Here is a 17,681-nt window from a genome sequence, read left to right as displayed (position 1 = left end):
GGTTGTTGAGGGAGAGGTATTGGGAGGGGTTATTTTGGTTTGCTTGTTTTCATGGGTGCTTTTTATAGCAGAGATATTTTTACCTGCTTTTTTGTTATTTGGGAGTTTTAATCTATAAAATATAGTGTGCTTATAGAACCTTTTAAAATTTTAATTACATTATTTTAAAGTAGATAATATAAATTTCATTCTTCTGAAAATTTTTGACTGTTCACTGCTTTCCCCACACTAGGCTCGGGAATTACAAGCCAGAGTGCTTAAACGGGCGCAGATAGAACAGCTGGATGCAGTTCCTGCACAGAAACAGTTAGCGGCTGAAATTTGTGCTGAGATTGCAAAACATTCTACAGCCCAGCGAAACTATGAAAAAGCAATTAAATTTTACAAAGAAGCTCTTGTTCACTGTGAAACCGATAACAAGGTCAGTTCTCCCTCTGACTATTTTGCACTGTTTTTCCATTCAGTTTTGATATATAGCAATACATTTTTCCAATTATCCACAGTGTAGAAGTATATTTGCAATTATTTCTGCTTTATGATATACATAGAGCCTTGAACTTTCTCCCCTTCATTGCTTATCATGATAAAATAGTTGTATGTACTGCTGATTTCTGTCTCTTACACAAACTCCTAATTCAGGTAGTGGTCTGCATGCACTCAGAGTTGTCCATTAGATCATACAGTGAGCCTGTCTTCACGTACCAGTTGAGGACATGTAAGGTACTGCACAGTAATGATGGAGATTGAAACAATCTTGCTTGTTGCCTGTCCTCTGGAATGAAGTCTCGGTGATTTGGTCAGTTCAGACAATTTCTCTCTCTTCTGTATCTGTTTTAGCAGTTTTAGCCTTTTATCTGGACTTGGTAGGATTCCAACTTTGTTGGAATCCTTCTTAGGATTCCAACACACTTCCAAAGTGTGTTGTATTTTTAGGTGTATGTGAAGACTTTTTACTGCTCAGCTGTCAGATTTGACAGCTGCTAAATTATCACCATATCACCTGGTTTTAATACTTCAACTCATGTGTTGTGGTTTCGAGAATCTAGGTTCTTCCTAAAGCTACAACCTCAGCATCTTTGAGACAGGCTTTCCTCAAGGCATCTTGTAGGAATGATGAAGGAGGAGAAAAATAGATTGGGAGAGGAATAAAACCATCTTTAAAATCTTCAAAGGAGGGTGACTTCCCCATTCTACCATTAAGAGTGAGGAGACCGCCTGTCATAGTACAGGTTAAGCTATGGCTTTTGTGGTATGCCATCCCAGTAATTCAGTATCATATCCTTAATCTTTTTTTCTTTCACATCACTACTGAAATACCAGCATGGCATTTCCCTTCAATTCTGGCTAAAATCGTGCTATTGAGAGATTCCACAAGATATGCTGTGCACTGACATTTGTACTGAATATCTTTGTTAGATGCGCTTACTGGAGATTTTTGCTTGAATCCTACTTTGCTAACAACACAGAATACAATGACGTCCAAGAAAATCTAAGACTGAATTTCTGATTAAGAACTTGTTCCCTTCTTTGAGTACTGAAAGCAAGGTACTTCTGGTTACCCACAACTAGTATAAATCGTAGACTCATAGAATAGTTTGGGTTGGAAGGGACCTTTAAAGGTCATCTAGCCCAGCCACTCTGGCAGTGAGCAGGGGCATCTTCAACCAGATCAGGTTGCTCAGAGCCCCGTCCCACCTGACCATGGTGGGACCGTCACCTTTCCGGGGATGGGGCATCTACCACCTCTCTGGGCAACCTGTGCCAGTGTTTCATGACCCTCACTGTGGAAAATTAAATGAGGGATCTCACTATATTTTTATAATTTCAGTAGATTTGAACTTGTAGTCTTCCTTTCATTTTTAAAAACATTGCAAGTACAAGGTTGGAATTCTTTTAGATTTAAAAAAAAAAGTGAGCTGTTAAACACCCACCTATTTCTTGATGTCTTCACAGAGTTTACTTTCCTTAAAATTATATATGCAAGTATTGGAAATCCTTGGAAGCTATCTGTACCTTGATTCATCAGAACAAATTCTCCTGTATTTCAGCCAGAGTAACCCAAACCAGATTTGAAATGTTGCATTAAACAAATTATTCAGCTAAATGTGAAGAGATTGCAGTCCATGTCATAAGGGTTTTGGATTGTGTTGTGTTACTTCATTTTACATAGTTAAATCTGGTAGGTAATACCCTACCTTGTTTCTCTGACCAGGTAGGAAGCAATGCAATTTCCAGATGCAGACTTGAAGTGGATCACAGACTGCATCAAGCAGGCTACATCATTTCACAGTATCATTGTTTTTTGGTCTGGAGTTGAAAATTTAGAGACCATTTCCAGTCACTAGAATCTAGTACAGAAGTCCAGTTTAACTGGCATTCTTCTCTGGCTTGCCCAAGGCAGGAAGTGTTCCTCGACTAGCAGACTGCTTTTTGGTCTTCCACTGTGTTATGCATATAAGAACAGTGCTTGAAGAAAGCTTTCGTAATTAAAATTCTTACATGCATGCTTTCTCCATATCATTTCAGTGTTTACTTACCTGGCTTTTGGTTTCAGAATTATATACTATATGTTTGAATATGTAAATAACAAGTAGGAAGGAAACAGTTGTTAATTATTATGCAAGTATGAGGTTTAATAAGGCCAAGTGCAGGGCCCTGCACTTCAGCCACAACAACCCCATGCAACGCTACAGGCTTGGGGAGGAGTGGCTGGAGAGCTGCTTGACGGAAAGGGACCTGGGGGTGCTGGTTGACAGCCGGCTGAATATGAGCCAGCAGTGTGCCCAAGTGGCCAAGAAGGCCAACAGCGTCCTGGCCTGTATCAGGAATAGTGTGGCCAGCAGGAGTAGGGAAGTGATCGTGCCCCTGTACTTGGCCCTGGTGAGGCCGCAGCTTGAATCCTGTGTTCAGTTTTGGGCCCCTCACTACAAGAAGGATGTTGAGGTGCTGGAGCGTGTCCAGAGAAGGGCAATGAAGCTGCTGAGGGGGCTGGAGCACAAGTCCTGTGAGGAGCGGCTGAGGTCACTGGGGTTGTTTAGTCTGGAGAAGAGGAGGCTGAGGGGAGACCTTATCACTCTCTACAACTGCCTGAAAGGGGGTTGTGGTCAGGTGGGTGTTGGCCTCTTCTCCCAGGTAACTAGCAATAGGACAAGAGGAAATGGCCTCAAGTTGCACCAGGGGAGGTTTAGATTGGATATTAGGAAAAATTTCTTCACTGAGAGGGTGGTCAAGCATTGGAACAGGCTGCCCAGGGAGGTGGTGGAGTCGCCATCTCTGGAAGTGTTCAAAAAACGTGTGGATGTGGCACTTCGGGACATGGTTTAGGGAACATGGTGGCGCTGGATTAATGGTTGGACTTGATGATCTTGAAGGTCCTTTCCAACCTAGTGATTCTGTGATTCTGTGAAGTAGCCATCATACCCTGAACAGGATGTTCAAAGCACTGTTTTGATTCAGAAGTGCCTTTCACAAGTGTAACCAGAGAGAGAACTGTGATGCAATTACAAATGCCTCCTTTTTAAAAGCAAAATCAAAACATCATTTAAAATTAAGCACGACTGACATTGCTTACTGTTCATCTACTGCTACTTTTACTTTGTGATTGATTTATCTTCCCTTTGCTTCAATGGGAACTTCATTCTTCTGAACATGAGCCAGCAGTGTGCCTGGGTGGCCAAGAAGGCCAAAGCATCCTGGCCTATATCAGAAATGGTGTGGCCAGCAGGAGTAGGGAAGTGATTGTGCCCCTGTACTTAGAATTGGTGAGGCTGCACCTTGAATACTGTGTTCAGTTTTGGGCCCCTCACTACAAGAAGGACATTGAGGTGCTGGAGTGTGTCCGGAGAAGGGCAGTGAAGCTGGTGAGGGGTCTGGAGGACAAGTCTTACGAGGAGCAGCTGAAGGAACTGAGGTTTAGTCTGGAGAAGAGGAGGCTGAGGGGAGACCTTATCACTCTCTACAACTACCTGAAAGGGGGTTGTGGTGAGGTGGGTGTTGGTCTCTTCTCCCAAGTAACTAGTGATCGAACAAGAGGAAATGGCCTCAAGTTGCACCTTGGTGCAAGGGGAGGTTTAGACTAGATATTAGGAAAAATTTCGTTACTGAGAGAGTGGTCAAGCATTGGAACAGGGAGGTGGTGGAGTCACTATCGCTTCAAGTATTCTAAAAATGTGTAGACGTGGCACTTCAGGACATGGTTTAGGGAACATGGTGGCGCTGGATTAATGGTTGGACTTGATGATCTTAAAGGTCTTTTCCAACCTAAATGATTCTGTGATTCATTAAACCTCGGTAACTTGTGTTTATAAACTTCTCTGTGGCATTTCATTCAGAATATTCTATGATGGGACTTCAGCCTTAAGATGCATGCTTATGTACATTTCAATTTGTTAGTATTTATTCTGTGATTGCTTCTCAGAAGTGGATCCACACAGTCTTAATGAGGTAGGTTTGGAAATGCAAATAAGAAAAGAGTTTCTGCTGGAATTTGCTTATCCTCCAAAACTAATTGGTGAATGTTAATGAGGTATTTGCTTCCATCAATGAATTTAAAACTACTTGCATTTACATTTTTTTTTCCAAGAAAATTATTCTTGCCAAAGTACTGTAGTCTTCAGAGCAATACTACCTGAGCACCTCTGTTTTAATGTAACTCCATAATATCCCTCTGGAGAAGAAAAGTTTTATCTGTTTTAAAGGAGAGGGAATGGAAATGAATTCAATTACTTGACCAAGAGCCCACAGGAAACAACAGAGAAAGCTCTCTCTTAGAAGAGAAATAAAATTTTCCCTGAGGCTCTGAAATCTCAGGTTAATACTTGTAGAGCTGAACTAGCTTTCTTCATGTTTGAGCTACATATAGTTAAATGTTTTAATCTACAGGCAATGTTGGAACTTGCACGTTTATACCTTGCACAAGATGATCCTGATGCCTGTCAGCATCAGTGTTCTTTACTGCTGAAGAATGACCAAGATAATGAAGCAGCAACGATGGTATGTACTATTATACTAATCCTGTATCAGAAGTTTTTTGAGGTTTGTGTGTCTGCAATGAGATGTATCCATAAACTACTACTTTTAACAAAGCCTACAGCTTCTGATTTAAAAAAATGGGAAAAATCCATTGCAACAAAGTGGTTTTCTGTTTATGCTGGATAATGACTCAATATGAAGTTTCTAACAATCATAGCCTTCGTTCTATCTCAATGCAAAAATGTGTCTTTAAAAGTACTAGTAGAGGAAAAAGTAGTAGCTGTAAAACTGACTAAAGCATGGCTTAATGCATGTTCTAATAACAACTGACTATTGGTCAGGGAAGAAGCTTTTTTTCCAACACAGTAATGTTAAAGCAAGTATCTAAAAAACTTTCAGAAGAGAAGAACTGTGTACTTAAGGTGGTTTTACATCTTTATACAATCGTAGTTAATCACATTTCTACTTAACAATTTTTAATCACAGCTACAGATTCTCTGTACGGGATGTGTATACTTCTTGACTTAAAAGATAAACTTTAACACGTTAGGAACAGAATTATTTTAAGATGGGAATAATTTATTTTCTCACAGCAATCTAACATCTGGAATTTATCCTAAGGTGGTGCAAAGACAGGGTTAATAGCACTCTTAATATGTATTATTAAATCTACTCTTTATTAGCTACCTCTCAGTGGAGAGGAACTGAAGTAGCTTGTTTTACTTCCACTGCTGAAGTGGGCTATCATCTTTCTTTTTCACTAACTTTGCTTTTCTTATGTGCTTAATCTGCATTTATGGGAAATAAAATTGGGAGTAAAACTATACAAATAAACCCAAACATATTTGCAAGGTACATCAAAGTGTTTTATTCTCTTTTAATTTATACCTTAAGTGAAAAATTGAGATATGATCCTGTACTTGCTCATTATTATCTTGTGTGTCTGTGTATAGAGAGTGTTTATTTTCCAGAGAGTAATGAAAAACCCAGTTCAGTTTACTTGTGCAATTCCTGCAGCACTTTAAAGCTGTAGTTTCAGCTCCCTACTTTGAAGAACTAGAGTTCATTATGAACCTCAATTTATAATATTTTGTTTTTTCTCTAAATTTCGTCAATATTGTAGATGATGGCTGATCTCATGTTCAGGAAGCAAGATTATGAACAAGCTGTCTTTCATTTCCAGCAGCTCCTAGAACGCAAACCAGGTGAATATTCAGCAGTGATAGTCTTAATTATTTCTGATACATAGTTCTATTAAGATAGAGGAATAAATATCTAAAAAATACTTTATGATTAAAAAGAAATGTGCTATTTATAACGTGATGGATACTAAAAACAAAGACCATTACTGTATATAAAAACATAAAGCTATGTAGGGGAAGATGAGAAAATTATTTCTCGTAGATAAACTAATTTGCTGCAATGTAATGTGCATCATTTACCTCAAGCTAAATATACCTAGGGAGTTATTTACTTGTAAATAACTTGTAAAGCACTTTCTCTTGGGTTTAAGAGATGCATGAAGATGCATGCAAGAACTGCGTGAACACAAAGCTAGTATTTTGTTTCAAGATTTAATAAAGCAAACTTGTCTCAGACAGGAATAAGTTTCTTTTATCAATTTTCAAATTATGACCAGAGAGAAAGCTACTAAAAACTGTAAAAATAGTACTATAATGAATGTAAATCTTTCTAGGGGACTTTGTGAAAGAAGTCGTAAGAGTACAGCAAATGTTTGAGTGCTTTTGAAAGTGAAGTGAAATTGTAGTTATCTTTTATACAAGTTTTTTTAGAAGTACTGCAAGTATAGCTTTATCTTCATTCTTGTATCTGTGATTACTATGTAATATGGCTTATGTATTACACCAGATATCATCCTTATATGTGGGGAAAAAAACCAAGGCAGGTTTTTTTTTTCTTAAGCTATTCATACATCAAATAACTGGAATTACAACGTCCTAATTATTTGTATATTTAGATAACTATGCAACCCTCTCGCGATTAATTGATCTGTTAAGAAGAGCTGGAAAACTAGAAGAGGTCCCAAGATTTCTTTTAATGGCTGAAAAGCATTCTTCCAGAACAAAGCTTGAACCAGGATTTCACTACTGCAAAGGACTGTATCTTTGGTACTTGCAATTATAATTAAATAAATCTTATCTTAATTATGTAGTACATATTTAAATTAATGTTCTTGTCATCAGTTATCATTCAAAGGTGTTACATATGGTGTGAAAGCACTACTTTCCTAATTACTTAAGGTGCTAGGACTTTAGGAAAAGTCTCCTTTTCTCTTCTGAAATACTTTCCAATGAGCCCCTCTTTAAAATGAAGCTATTTTATCTCTTACATACATCTTTCATAATTCCTACTTGTTAAAAGGGATATTCATGCTGGTTCAATAATACAATATTACTTATTTTCAAATTTTAGAATTTATTAGACTGGTTTTAGTCTGCAAAACCAAGCTCCTTGCAATAGTATGTGTGCTATTCAAATGTTGCATTATCAGTGTGTGCAAGTGTGTAATCTGTTTTTAAATACTTGGGTTTCTTCTTTTGGGTGGGATTTGGGGCAGTGAATTTTACTTGTCCAGCTTTAAATATTTTTACTATCTGTCTAGGTATACAGGTGAACCAAATGATGCACTCCGGCATTTTAATAAAGCTCGAAAGGACAGTGACTGGGGACAGAATGCAGTCTACAACATGATTGAAATTTGTTTGAATCCAGATAATGAAACTGTGGGTGGTGAAGTCTTTGAAAATCTGGATGCTGACATAGGGTAAGTGACTGAAATAAATACTGCTTGGGTTCTTCTTGTCATCCCCTTCCTCTGCTGCCCCTTAATAATGTGCATTAACTTAAATTGCTAGAACTTTAAGCTCATCTAATGCTTTGAATATTCTATTTACTATATTGTGAGAGACCATCCTAGACTGTAATAAATCAGTCTTAAGCAGAAAATATAGAAGAATTTATCTGGAATCATGGTCACTTGCAGTGTTAAAAACAGCTTGTTAGGTTGGAACTGCTGTCATTACAGAAGAGAATTGATGTAGAATGCCTATATAACAGAGAGACATCTTGTACAAAATGGTATGTCTTTAGCATGGCATCAGTACTAACTTGCAATTAATTTGGTGTGTATTAAAAAAATAAACTCTTACAAACACTTTCTTTCTGATAACAGTAATTCAACAGAGAAGCAGGAGTCTGTGCAGTTGGCTGTAAGAACAGCAGAAAATCTTCTGAAGGAACTCAAGCCTCAGACCATTCAGGGTCACATTCAACTGCGAATCATGGAAAATTATTGTTTCATGGCAACCAAACAAAAATCAAGTGTTGAACGAGCACTGAACACTTTCACTGAAATAGTAGTGGCTGAGGTTAGTAACCTCAGTCTTCTCTTTCACGCTTACTACACTTGTTTTTTAACTAGTCTTGCAGTTTACATTGAGGAATAGTGGCATGTGTTAGTGCTGTTCGTGCTAAGGATTTTTTTTTTTTTCCTATTAAAGAATTTTTGGCAAATATTAGATAAAAAAATCCATGCTGAAATAACAAAATCTTTTAGAAGTTTTCAGTTGGATTGCAAATTGATAACTCAACTAAATGCTAATATTGCCAGTTACTGAGATGTGAATAGGCTATTTGGTTTGAGTTGCTGGGTTTACTTTTTAATTCCCAGTCTTGCCAGTAGTGTGTCTGATGATATAAGTCTATACAGTATCTTCATTCTGTAAGCAAAAACAATTAAATATAATTGCCTTCATGTACTTCATGGCAATTTGACAGAATTTAGATTCCAGGGCGAGATTATCAATCTGCTTAAAATTCATCCTTGTGATAGAAAGCTTCATAACTTTATAGCTATTTGTAATCATGAGTTTTAGGATTAATAATGAATACTCTTGCTACTAGCACCTTTCAACAGTTTTTATTTAAGCACACGTAGACATTTAGTCCATCAGAATGCCAAGAAATACTTAAGTTACTGCTACCTGTTAACTGTGTGGTGCGCTGCTCCCTGGTTGAGCTGAGTATACTGATGCTTATCTTGTGTGTAAGGCAGTTCTGAGAATCACAAACAAGGTGTTCCTCTGCTTCCAGTACTGGCTTCCCAGTCCTGCTCAGAATTGATTTGAGGTCCTGTGAATATTGAATGTTTTTTACATGGTGACACAGTTCCAGCCAGAAGAATGCTTCAGTCTATTTAGTCTTCTCTCCAGGGTTGTAAAAAATATACAGTTTTAATCTCTTCAGACTTCAGAGGTTATTGATCTATGCTATGTGTGACTATTGAGGGAGAGGGAGGATGAGCTGATCATTGTGTGGAAGAGGGGCTTTTGGTGGGTCTCTTTTTTTTTTTTTTTTTTAACCCACTATGGCAAGCCTATTTACAGCACAACCGCACGAAGAGGTGTAGAGGCAGAATATCAGTAGTGAGCCAGGAATACTGAGAGAAAAGAAGCTTTTAAGTTAGTTGCTAGTAGAACTACTCTCTGCACTGAGGAAGCAGTTTTGGGATATAAGCCCTATTCTCATCTATGCCCCGTGGTAATAAAGGCAGGACTTTAAAAATCACATTTGCTCCTGCACTTCTTATTGCTTGCTTGAGGCTCTTGCATAGAATAGTGACTTTTAAGAATCCTGTTTGTTATACATAGCTTTTGGATACAAGTAGTTTAGACTTACATTTTTAGGAGGTGTCCGTGTTACTGACATTTGACAGGCACTTCTAAAAGTAGAAAATAACACTTGTATTGTAACTTCAAGTGAGTTCAGTTTCTATTTCAATTTTGTTGAGATGAAATACCTGTGGACACTTTCAACGTTTCCTGAGCCTAAAGAAGATTCTGAGCCCAAACTTACATTCAGCCTCTTAATGATTTAACATAGTGTTATCATAATTAGTCTTACAGAAATAATCATAGCACTAGGTGGAAAACATGTTTGTAAGATTTTCCTGAGATTTAGCTTTCTGTTTGGTTTTTAGATACCTGGTGAAAGTCTTATTTAAAAAAAATGTTAAAAGCAAAATAAAAAAAGTACTAAGCAGTCGCTATGCTTTTTATTGCAGAAGGATCATATACCGGCACTTTTGGGAATGGCCACAGCCTACATGATCTTGAAACAGACTCCACGAGCCAGAAATCAGTTAAAACGGATTTCAAAAATGAGCTGGAATCCCATTGATGCAGAGGAGTTTGAAAAGAGTTGGCTTCTGCTTGCGGATATATACATTCAATCTGCAAAATATGATATGGCTGGTGAATTATTGAAACGATGCCTTCGTCATAACAGGGTAAGTGACTGCCATTAAAAAGTAACCTTAGTAACTTTCTGTTTTAATTCATCTATATGTTTAGTTTTCCTCTGAAACATGATTTTGAAATGTATTTCTTTTTCCAATTGCCTGGTAATTTTACTTATTAAGGAGAAGTAGACCAAAACAAGCCAGGAAACCAGCACCTTTACACTTGAAGGTAGTAAACCTGTGAATGCTGCTTAGTAATTTTTATTCATATTCTATAATAACTTATGAAAGCTTTAGCTGTGGTGACACGAAAAGCTTGAGTGTTTATGGAATGCCTGAGATGCATTTTACTGGTTCTCGCAAACCTGATGAAGATGTAGCCATGGAAATTTTGGAGATTTGCTCCATTTTTGTAAGAGGTGTTATCTTCATATCTTAAAATATGTTTTTAAACATTTATGTTAATAAGCCTGCTACTATACTGGATTTTTTTTTTTTTATGCTAGTATTAATCCTTTACTGTGATGATACTGTCAGGTAGATTGTTGGGGGCAAGCTCTAATGTTTTTACCTCAGGGTTTCTGAGTAGGCAGACTACCCAATACCTCACTTTGACTAGAGGAACAGTCTTAGCTCTTGTGCTTATTTTTCATTTTGTCCCTTTCTGCTGACCACATTTTTCCAGCTATAGACTTCACTTTCCTTCAAATGAGGCACATCCAGTAGGCAGCTGGTCTTCTGTAGGTACTATGCTGCAGGTTCAGGATACTGTTTATAGTGCACAGATTTGCTTTAGAAAAGGACCTGATGCTATATATTTCTTTTTCTGAATTCATCAGTGTAGAAGGTAGGGTTCATTATTCAGTCACATTTCTGCAACCTCCTTCAGAGGTAGACTTTTTTTGAACTTGTACTCTTTTTATTTCCAAGTAAAAAATTAAGAAGCAGCTACAGCAGTTCTTGGTATACTAGTATCTTCTGCAGAGATGCCTCTTAAAAAAGGATGTACTCAATTTCATTTTTACAGAAAATGAGTTTGAATTTAGTTAAGAAAAAATTCTACCTGAAGGTCAGTTGTCCAGATGACCAAGGGAAGTTGCAGAAGCCATACCACTGGAGGATAAACATAAGTTATCTCCCAAAATAAGACATACCTTGAAATAGATGGTCTGTTGAGCACATATATATCACAAATGACATTTTGTTGCAGGAATTCCCAAGCAGCTCTAAAAACATAGCCTACCACATAATTCGTTTTCTTCCAAAAAGTTTGAGACACATTAGATGAACAAGCTGCACTTGACAGGGAGGAGGGTGGCGAATTCGAAGTCTACAACTCCGGTTCCGTAACTAAACAGCACAGTAAAGACTTTTCTCCAACTTGCATGCAATGCAGCTGAGCAGGAATTGTGCTATTCAAATAGATGTAAAATATCTTGTTAGTTCAGAAGACAATATTTTGTGTGGTATTCTCCAATTTGGAAGATTTGATTAGGTTGAGAAAACACGTTATTGTGCGCTATCCCTGGAAACATTCAAGGTCGGGTTGGACGGGGCTCTGAGCAACCTGATCTAGTGGAAGATGTCTCTGCTCATTGCAGGGGGGTTGGACTAGATGACCTTTAGAGGTCCCTTCCAACCCAAGCTATTCTGTGATTCTGTTAATTAGTTTTTAGGATTATTTTTAGCAGTCAGAATTGAATGATATACAATTTAAGTAAATATGGTGAGTAAAAACTTCGTAAAAGCCTAGTATCTTGTAATATGTTTGTTTTTATTTTAAAAGACTTAGGTTTGGTTAGTGAGATCCCAGTGAGCAGATTGTTTCTGTGAAATTGGGGGTTCTTACTGCTTACTCTTCTTGATTTTGATCTTTGTTTTGTTTATGACAAATGAGAGGGGGAGTATATTTTCATCCTCACTTTCCATGCATTCCCATACTGCTTATCCCAGTGTGCTGTGATGTGAAAGTTTTTCATCAGTAGATTTGGAAGCCTAATTGGAAATAGTGAAGTTAAAGATGGAATGTAATCTTACATATGAGCATTTCTTTGCCTATGTAAAAAAGGTGCATATTTTCATAAAGGCTTCATTTTTCTCTTGAAAATATTTGACCAATATTTGGCAGCATGATAATATAAGCTTTTCACAGTAAGGCCATACGGTAGCTAGAGTTTTGCTTATTTTCCTGCTTTATGTACTAAATATAAGATTTCTGTATGAAATACTGTATCTTTCATGCTAACTTTGTTGTGGAGTTAAATTCATTTATATGTATGTGTAACATAAGCAAGGCTAGTATTTTCATCTAGTGCTTAATAGTTTTTGGAACCTGTTTTCCAGATACTTGTAACTTGCCACTTGGAATTATACAAAATGAAGTATTTAATCATTAGTGTTGTCTTCAGGATATTTGTGTCTGTCTTTAGCTTTAAGTGGAAAATTATAATGTAAAACTGTTTCCAAAAATAAGGCTATGAAAATGCCTTTTTAAGAAAAAGTGAAATGAACAATATGTGTGGAAGATACAGCCCTTTCCTGCTGGACTTGAAATGCAGCTGCCGTAAGGTTATTACTAACTGAGAGAGGTATCTACAGGGTTCCTGGAGGCTCTAAACACTTTTGAAGGAGTAGTTGCAGTGTCCTCTGTGATGAACTCTGTACTTGATTCAGAGTAACTTAGGAAGTCTCTGTACAGAATTCCATATAACTGATTTGTATTACTGATGTTTTAAATCAAGACTATCTTGTCATCAGTTAGTACGAATATTACTTATGCTTTCCAGTTGTATAGATTTGAATAGTTTAAGCAATTAAACTGTCGGTATTATTATATATAAGCATACCTAAATAAAATCTTGAATGCATATTTATATTTTGCAGTCATGCTGCAAGGCTTATGAATACATGGGATACATAATGGAAAAGGAACAAGCATATAAGGATGCAGCAATAAATTACGAGATGGCCTGGAAATATGGAAACCAAATGAATCCAACAATAGGCATGTATATTTAACCTATGCATATGTTTTCAGGCAGTACAGCAGGAATGAAACAGCTACCCTTTACTGGAAAAACTGCTTCGAATTTTCCATATAGATAGAGTATCACTGGTTTTCTTCATAAAACCACAGATGTTTAAAGGTGTACTTAACAGTCACTTGGAAAGCCCCTGTGTCAACAGGTAGCAGCTTTATGATACGTCAGAAGTTTCTGCTTACTGTTTAGTAAACTGAAACAGTTCTAGTTTGCTCTTTGTGAACAGCTTTCTCTGTAAGTACAGGATTTTTTTTAATAACATATTTATAGTAATGCAGTTATGTACTGTCTATAGTAGAGAACCTTTTATAATAACCAATACATATCTGATGGTAGCAGGTCTTTGATTTAATTATTTCATTTTGAGAATCGGGCAAATTATTTATATGGATAAGGCTTTATATGTAAGGATTTTAAAAATAAATTATTTAAATGTCTTTACATATAACTGGTTTAAAAAAGACTATTAACTGAGAACTTGGGATACTATTCAAGTTCCAATTTGGATGGTTAATTGAAGACTAAACTGACACACTTCTAGACTGACTTTTTTTTTTAATATAGGAAACTCTTTATGAAACAGATGCATAGGATAAAGTGCTCTTTCTTACTCAACACCTAGAGCCTGTCTCTAGGTCCCAAGACTGGTGGTTTACACAAATTCTGTTCCAGGTTTTGGGATATGATTATGGCCCCTCAAAAAACATACTTCTTGCAGTCTTTAATCTGTGGTCTTGGTTTTCTTGTGCCTTAGGGATTTTTTTAGTGTTAGGGTGAGAGAGCCTCTGGCATCAACTGGAAAACCAGTGTTTTTTTAACAAGATTGTAACTGTTATGCATATGAACTGCCGTACACATTATTTCTTTAACTGTAACTCCTGGGTGCTGCAATGGTTTGGTTCATAGTTTTATCCAGTACGATCTGTAGATTAAAGTAGTGTTTTCTTAATGGAACTAAATGTTTTGTGGTTTAACTCTTGCTTTAATAACACAGTTAAAGATACAAAAAAGCACATGCATGGATGGATTGCCAAAACTAGAAGTTACCCTATGTACTGTGAGTCGTTAAATTAGGAGGGTCAAAGCAGAAGGAAGACTCGGATGTCAAAACAGAAATAAAAATGAATGAATGAAATCTGGCTTAGGTTACATGAGAAAATCACTACATATCTAAGTATGAGTTTGGATGCAGTAATTTTACCAGTTGTTCCTGCTAATGTAGATTGACCCATGAATGTCTTAGCTAAGATACTACAGTTGTTGATCAAATAAAACATATTAGAAGAAGTTTTAATAGTTAAAAGGTTTGATGTCTTGAGTTTGCAGAGAACATAGATGAAGACTTTTCTTTTGCTATTTTGAAACCCTCTAAGAAGGTAAGAATTGAGCAAACTACAAAATCATTTGTAGACAGGAGAATACCTTAGTGATATTTAACTGTAGCGATAGGAACCTTGTCCTATCGCTACAGGCCCTGCTAAAAAGTCTGTGCCCATCTTTCTCATAAGCCCCCCTTAAGTACTGGAAGGCTGCAACAAGGTCTCCCCAGAGCCTTTTCTTTTCCAGGCTGAACAATCCCAACTCTCTCAGCCTGTCCTCACAAGACGAGGTGTTCCATCCTTCTGATCATTTTTGTGGCCTCCTCTGCACCCTCTCCTACAGGTCCATGTCTTTCCTGTGCTGAGGGCAGCAGAACTGGATGCAGGACTCCAGGTGGGGTCTCACCAGAGCAGAGGAGAGGGCCAGAATCACCTCCCTTGACCTGCTGGCCACACTGCTTTGGATGCAGCCCAGGATACGATTGGCTGCCTGAGCTGCGAGTGATCCCTCGTACTCATTTGCTAGGGAGGATAATATCATAAATGAAAGGTCTAAAATTTCAAATTTTGGGGACTGCATGGTTATAACCCTTTTTCCCACAGTCCTGATCTCTGTCCCAGCTTATATACTTGAGCTATAACATTTATGCTGAAAGTATCAGCCTAACATGTTGCTATGTGACTTAGCTATTTCATGTGACTTTTTTTTTTAATCAGTGGTCTGCTGACAGTGGAACAGAATGGCATTTTTAGTCCCTACTGTGTTATTGCTATCCTGGTTGTTGTTGTTGTTGTTGTTCTTTTGTCCTTTAATAATGGAATTGCCTTTAGAGAGGGACAGTGTATTGTAGGCCATGGTGAGAAACTCTGGGATAACAAAGTAATTGAAAGAGGACAACCGTTATGTATGCTTTATAGTAATACCTGCTCTCCAGAATAATCTCTCCTTTTGATTCAAACATAGCTATCAGTGTGTAAAAGACTTTTATTTACTGCTTGAAGTGACATTCAGTAGAAATTTTGATCTTTACAGGCTTAGATGAGAGAATACTCGAAAACAAACATACTAACTTTAGAAATATACGGTGACCAAAATAATTTTGAATGTGATATTGTCATTATTCAATACAGAATCTGAAATTGTTGCTTTCCCCCCGCCCCCTCTGACTTTTAGGATACAAGCTGGCTTTCAATTACCTGAAAGGAAAGAGATATGTTGATGCAATCGATGTTTGTCATAAGGTAGTGTTTTTATATGCACTTAATATTCTGTCTACAGTAGCAACATTGTTTTACATAGTGATTCTTTTTTTTTGTTGAGTTTAAATTTCTAAAATACACGGCTTAATGTCAGAAAGATGCCCTATTTAATAAGTTTGATTAAATTAAATATCCTCTACATAATCTGCTTTATCCTGAGCTCCCTGGCCACCAAGTAAGAAAGAGATAAAGTGTGTCTCACATGAAAGCATATTCAAATGGGAGCACCTTCTTTTGGCCCTGTGGTTGCAACTTGGTAAATCCATACAGAAGTATAGCTGAAGAAGTTGATCAAATGTTAATATCAGAAGATGCTGTTAGAAAGTAACTTCCAATATTATCTTTGTATGGGTCAAACGTAAATAGAGCAGATGAAGAATAAGAGGAAGGGCTACTATTACAGAAGCAGAGAGAACGTTATGAATTAATAATTATTAGTATTAATAACAAAATTAATTATATTTGCTCTTTTGCTGTGGGAATAAAGATAACTAGAAAGGACAAATTGAATGGAAGTATAAGGAAGAGGAGGGAGTTGAAGGGCAAGTGGAAGAAATGGGTAGGGTATAGTTAGAAAGAGCCTGAGGATTGAAAATGTAAGAGCAGTTCATCATTGCAGAGAAAGTATACTTAAAACCCTGGAAATGTCTCCACAGGTCACTGTTCTGAATAACAGGCATTTCAAGCCACCCACAGGCTTTAGCTCATGACTCCTCTGTCTTTCACACCAAGAGGACAGGGCAGTGTGAACGGGACACAAGGTGTCTTTGATAAAGCTGTTCTTGACCTCCATACATGGTAGTCTCTAGCCACAGTTAAATATTTATGCATTCTTAAAACAAACTTGTGGTGGTGTTATTTTAGTTTTAGTATGTGTAAGCTCACTGATGAGGGGGATAACCAAACATAGTAGTCTTTCCTTTTAGACACGTAACTTTTGGGTTGTTTTGTTTTCTGGCAGGTCCTTGAAGCACATCCAAACTATCCAAAGATCCGAAAGGAAATACTTGACAAGGCCCGTGCATCACTAAGAACATGAATTATTTTTTTTTTTATGGTTTATGGAGTTGTTTGTTTAATCTGATTTTGGAAACTATGAATGGAATACTGCAGTGACAAAAGACCATATCAGCACAAAAGTGTTGTGAATATGATTAATTTAATTATACTAGAGATCTGGATTATTTTCAAGAAAAATCTGCAGCCCTGAGAGAAACTGTATTTATTCTTATTCAAGAGAGAATACTGCTTACATACCTGCTATGTAAAGTGTCATCCAGCATCATAAAAAGCAGTGCCATCAGCTTTATAAAAATGTTTTAAAGCCTATAACTCGGTATTTTGTTTTGTCTATTTGCAATAGCACTCAAAACAACAGCCTATCCTAACTAGTGCAGATGCATTGTTAAGATGCTGGATTTCAGTTCATGTAAACCATTTATTCATGATTACAGTGTAATCTTTATTACTACAGGTGTATTTCTAAAGTACTTTTTTATTTTTACATATACTATAAGCATACTTTATTTTTTAATCTTGAGAAAACAGATATATACACTGTTTTCAATGAAACTAACATTTTTAGTGAAGATTAATATTTAAAATTAAGATCTTATGTAAATATTCAGTAATGGCTTTTATAGATCATGCAAGTCTTACACAGGTTTTATTTTCTACTCATTCTGTCTATTATCTACTTGTCAGATTTCCATTAAGAGAAAATGTTTGACATTTTTAATTTGCAGTGTCTAGTCTTCCAACATTGTAAGTATAGACAGCACAATCGTATGTGCAGAAGTTAGCACTGGTTTTGTTTAATCCATATAAAAC

The 17,681-nt window shown here is 36.9% G+C and overlaps 1 protein-coding gene across 1 annotated transcript in view; it reads left to right on the top strand.

Annotated features, from left to right (window-relative positions):
• Nucleotides 1–17,388, top strand: part of TTC21B (tetratricopeptide repeat domain 21B) — a 46,150-nt gene extending 28,762 nt beyond the window's left edge. Inside the window, exons 20-29 of the mRNA XM_082001275.1 lie at nt 233–421; nt 4,882–4,992; nt 6,095–6,176; nt 6,950–7,100; nt 7,595–7,756; nt 8,165–8,360; nt 10,055–10,279; nt 13,115–13,235; nt 15,766–15,833; nt 16,813–17,388. Coding sequence (XP_081857401.1) covers nt 233–421; nt 4,882–4,992; nt 6,095–6,176; nt 6,950–7,100; nt 7,595–7,756; nt 8,165–8,360; nt 10,055–10,279; nt 13,115–13,235; nt 15,766–15,833; nt 16,813–16,890 — 1,383 coding nt within the window. The 3' untranslated portion in view covers nt 16,891–17,388. The remainder of the gene's footprint in view (nt 1–232; nt 422–4,881; nt 4,993–6,094; nt 6,177–6,949; nt 7,101–7,594; nt 7,757–8,164; nt 8,361–10,054; nt 10,280–13,114; nt 13,236–15,765; nt 15,834–16,812) is intronic.
• Nucleotides 17,389–17,681: the final 293 nt, after the last annotated feature.

This window comes from Phaethon aethereus, assembly GCF_964289735.1.
Source record: "Phaethon aethereus genome assembly, chromosome: 6".
NCBI lineage: Eukaryota > Metazoa > Chordata > Aves > Phaethontiformes > Phaethontidae > Phaethon > Phaethon aethereus.
This window is presented reverse-complemented; position numbering and strand designations above follow the sequence as displayed.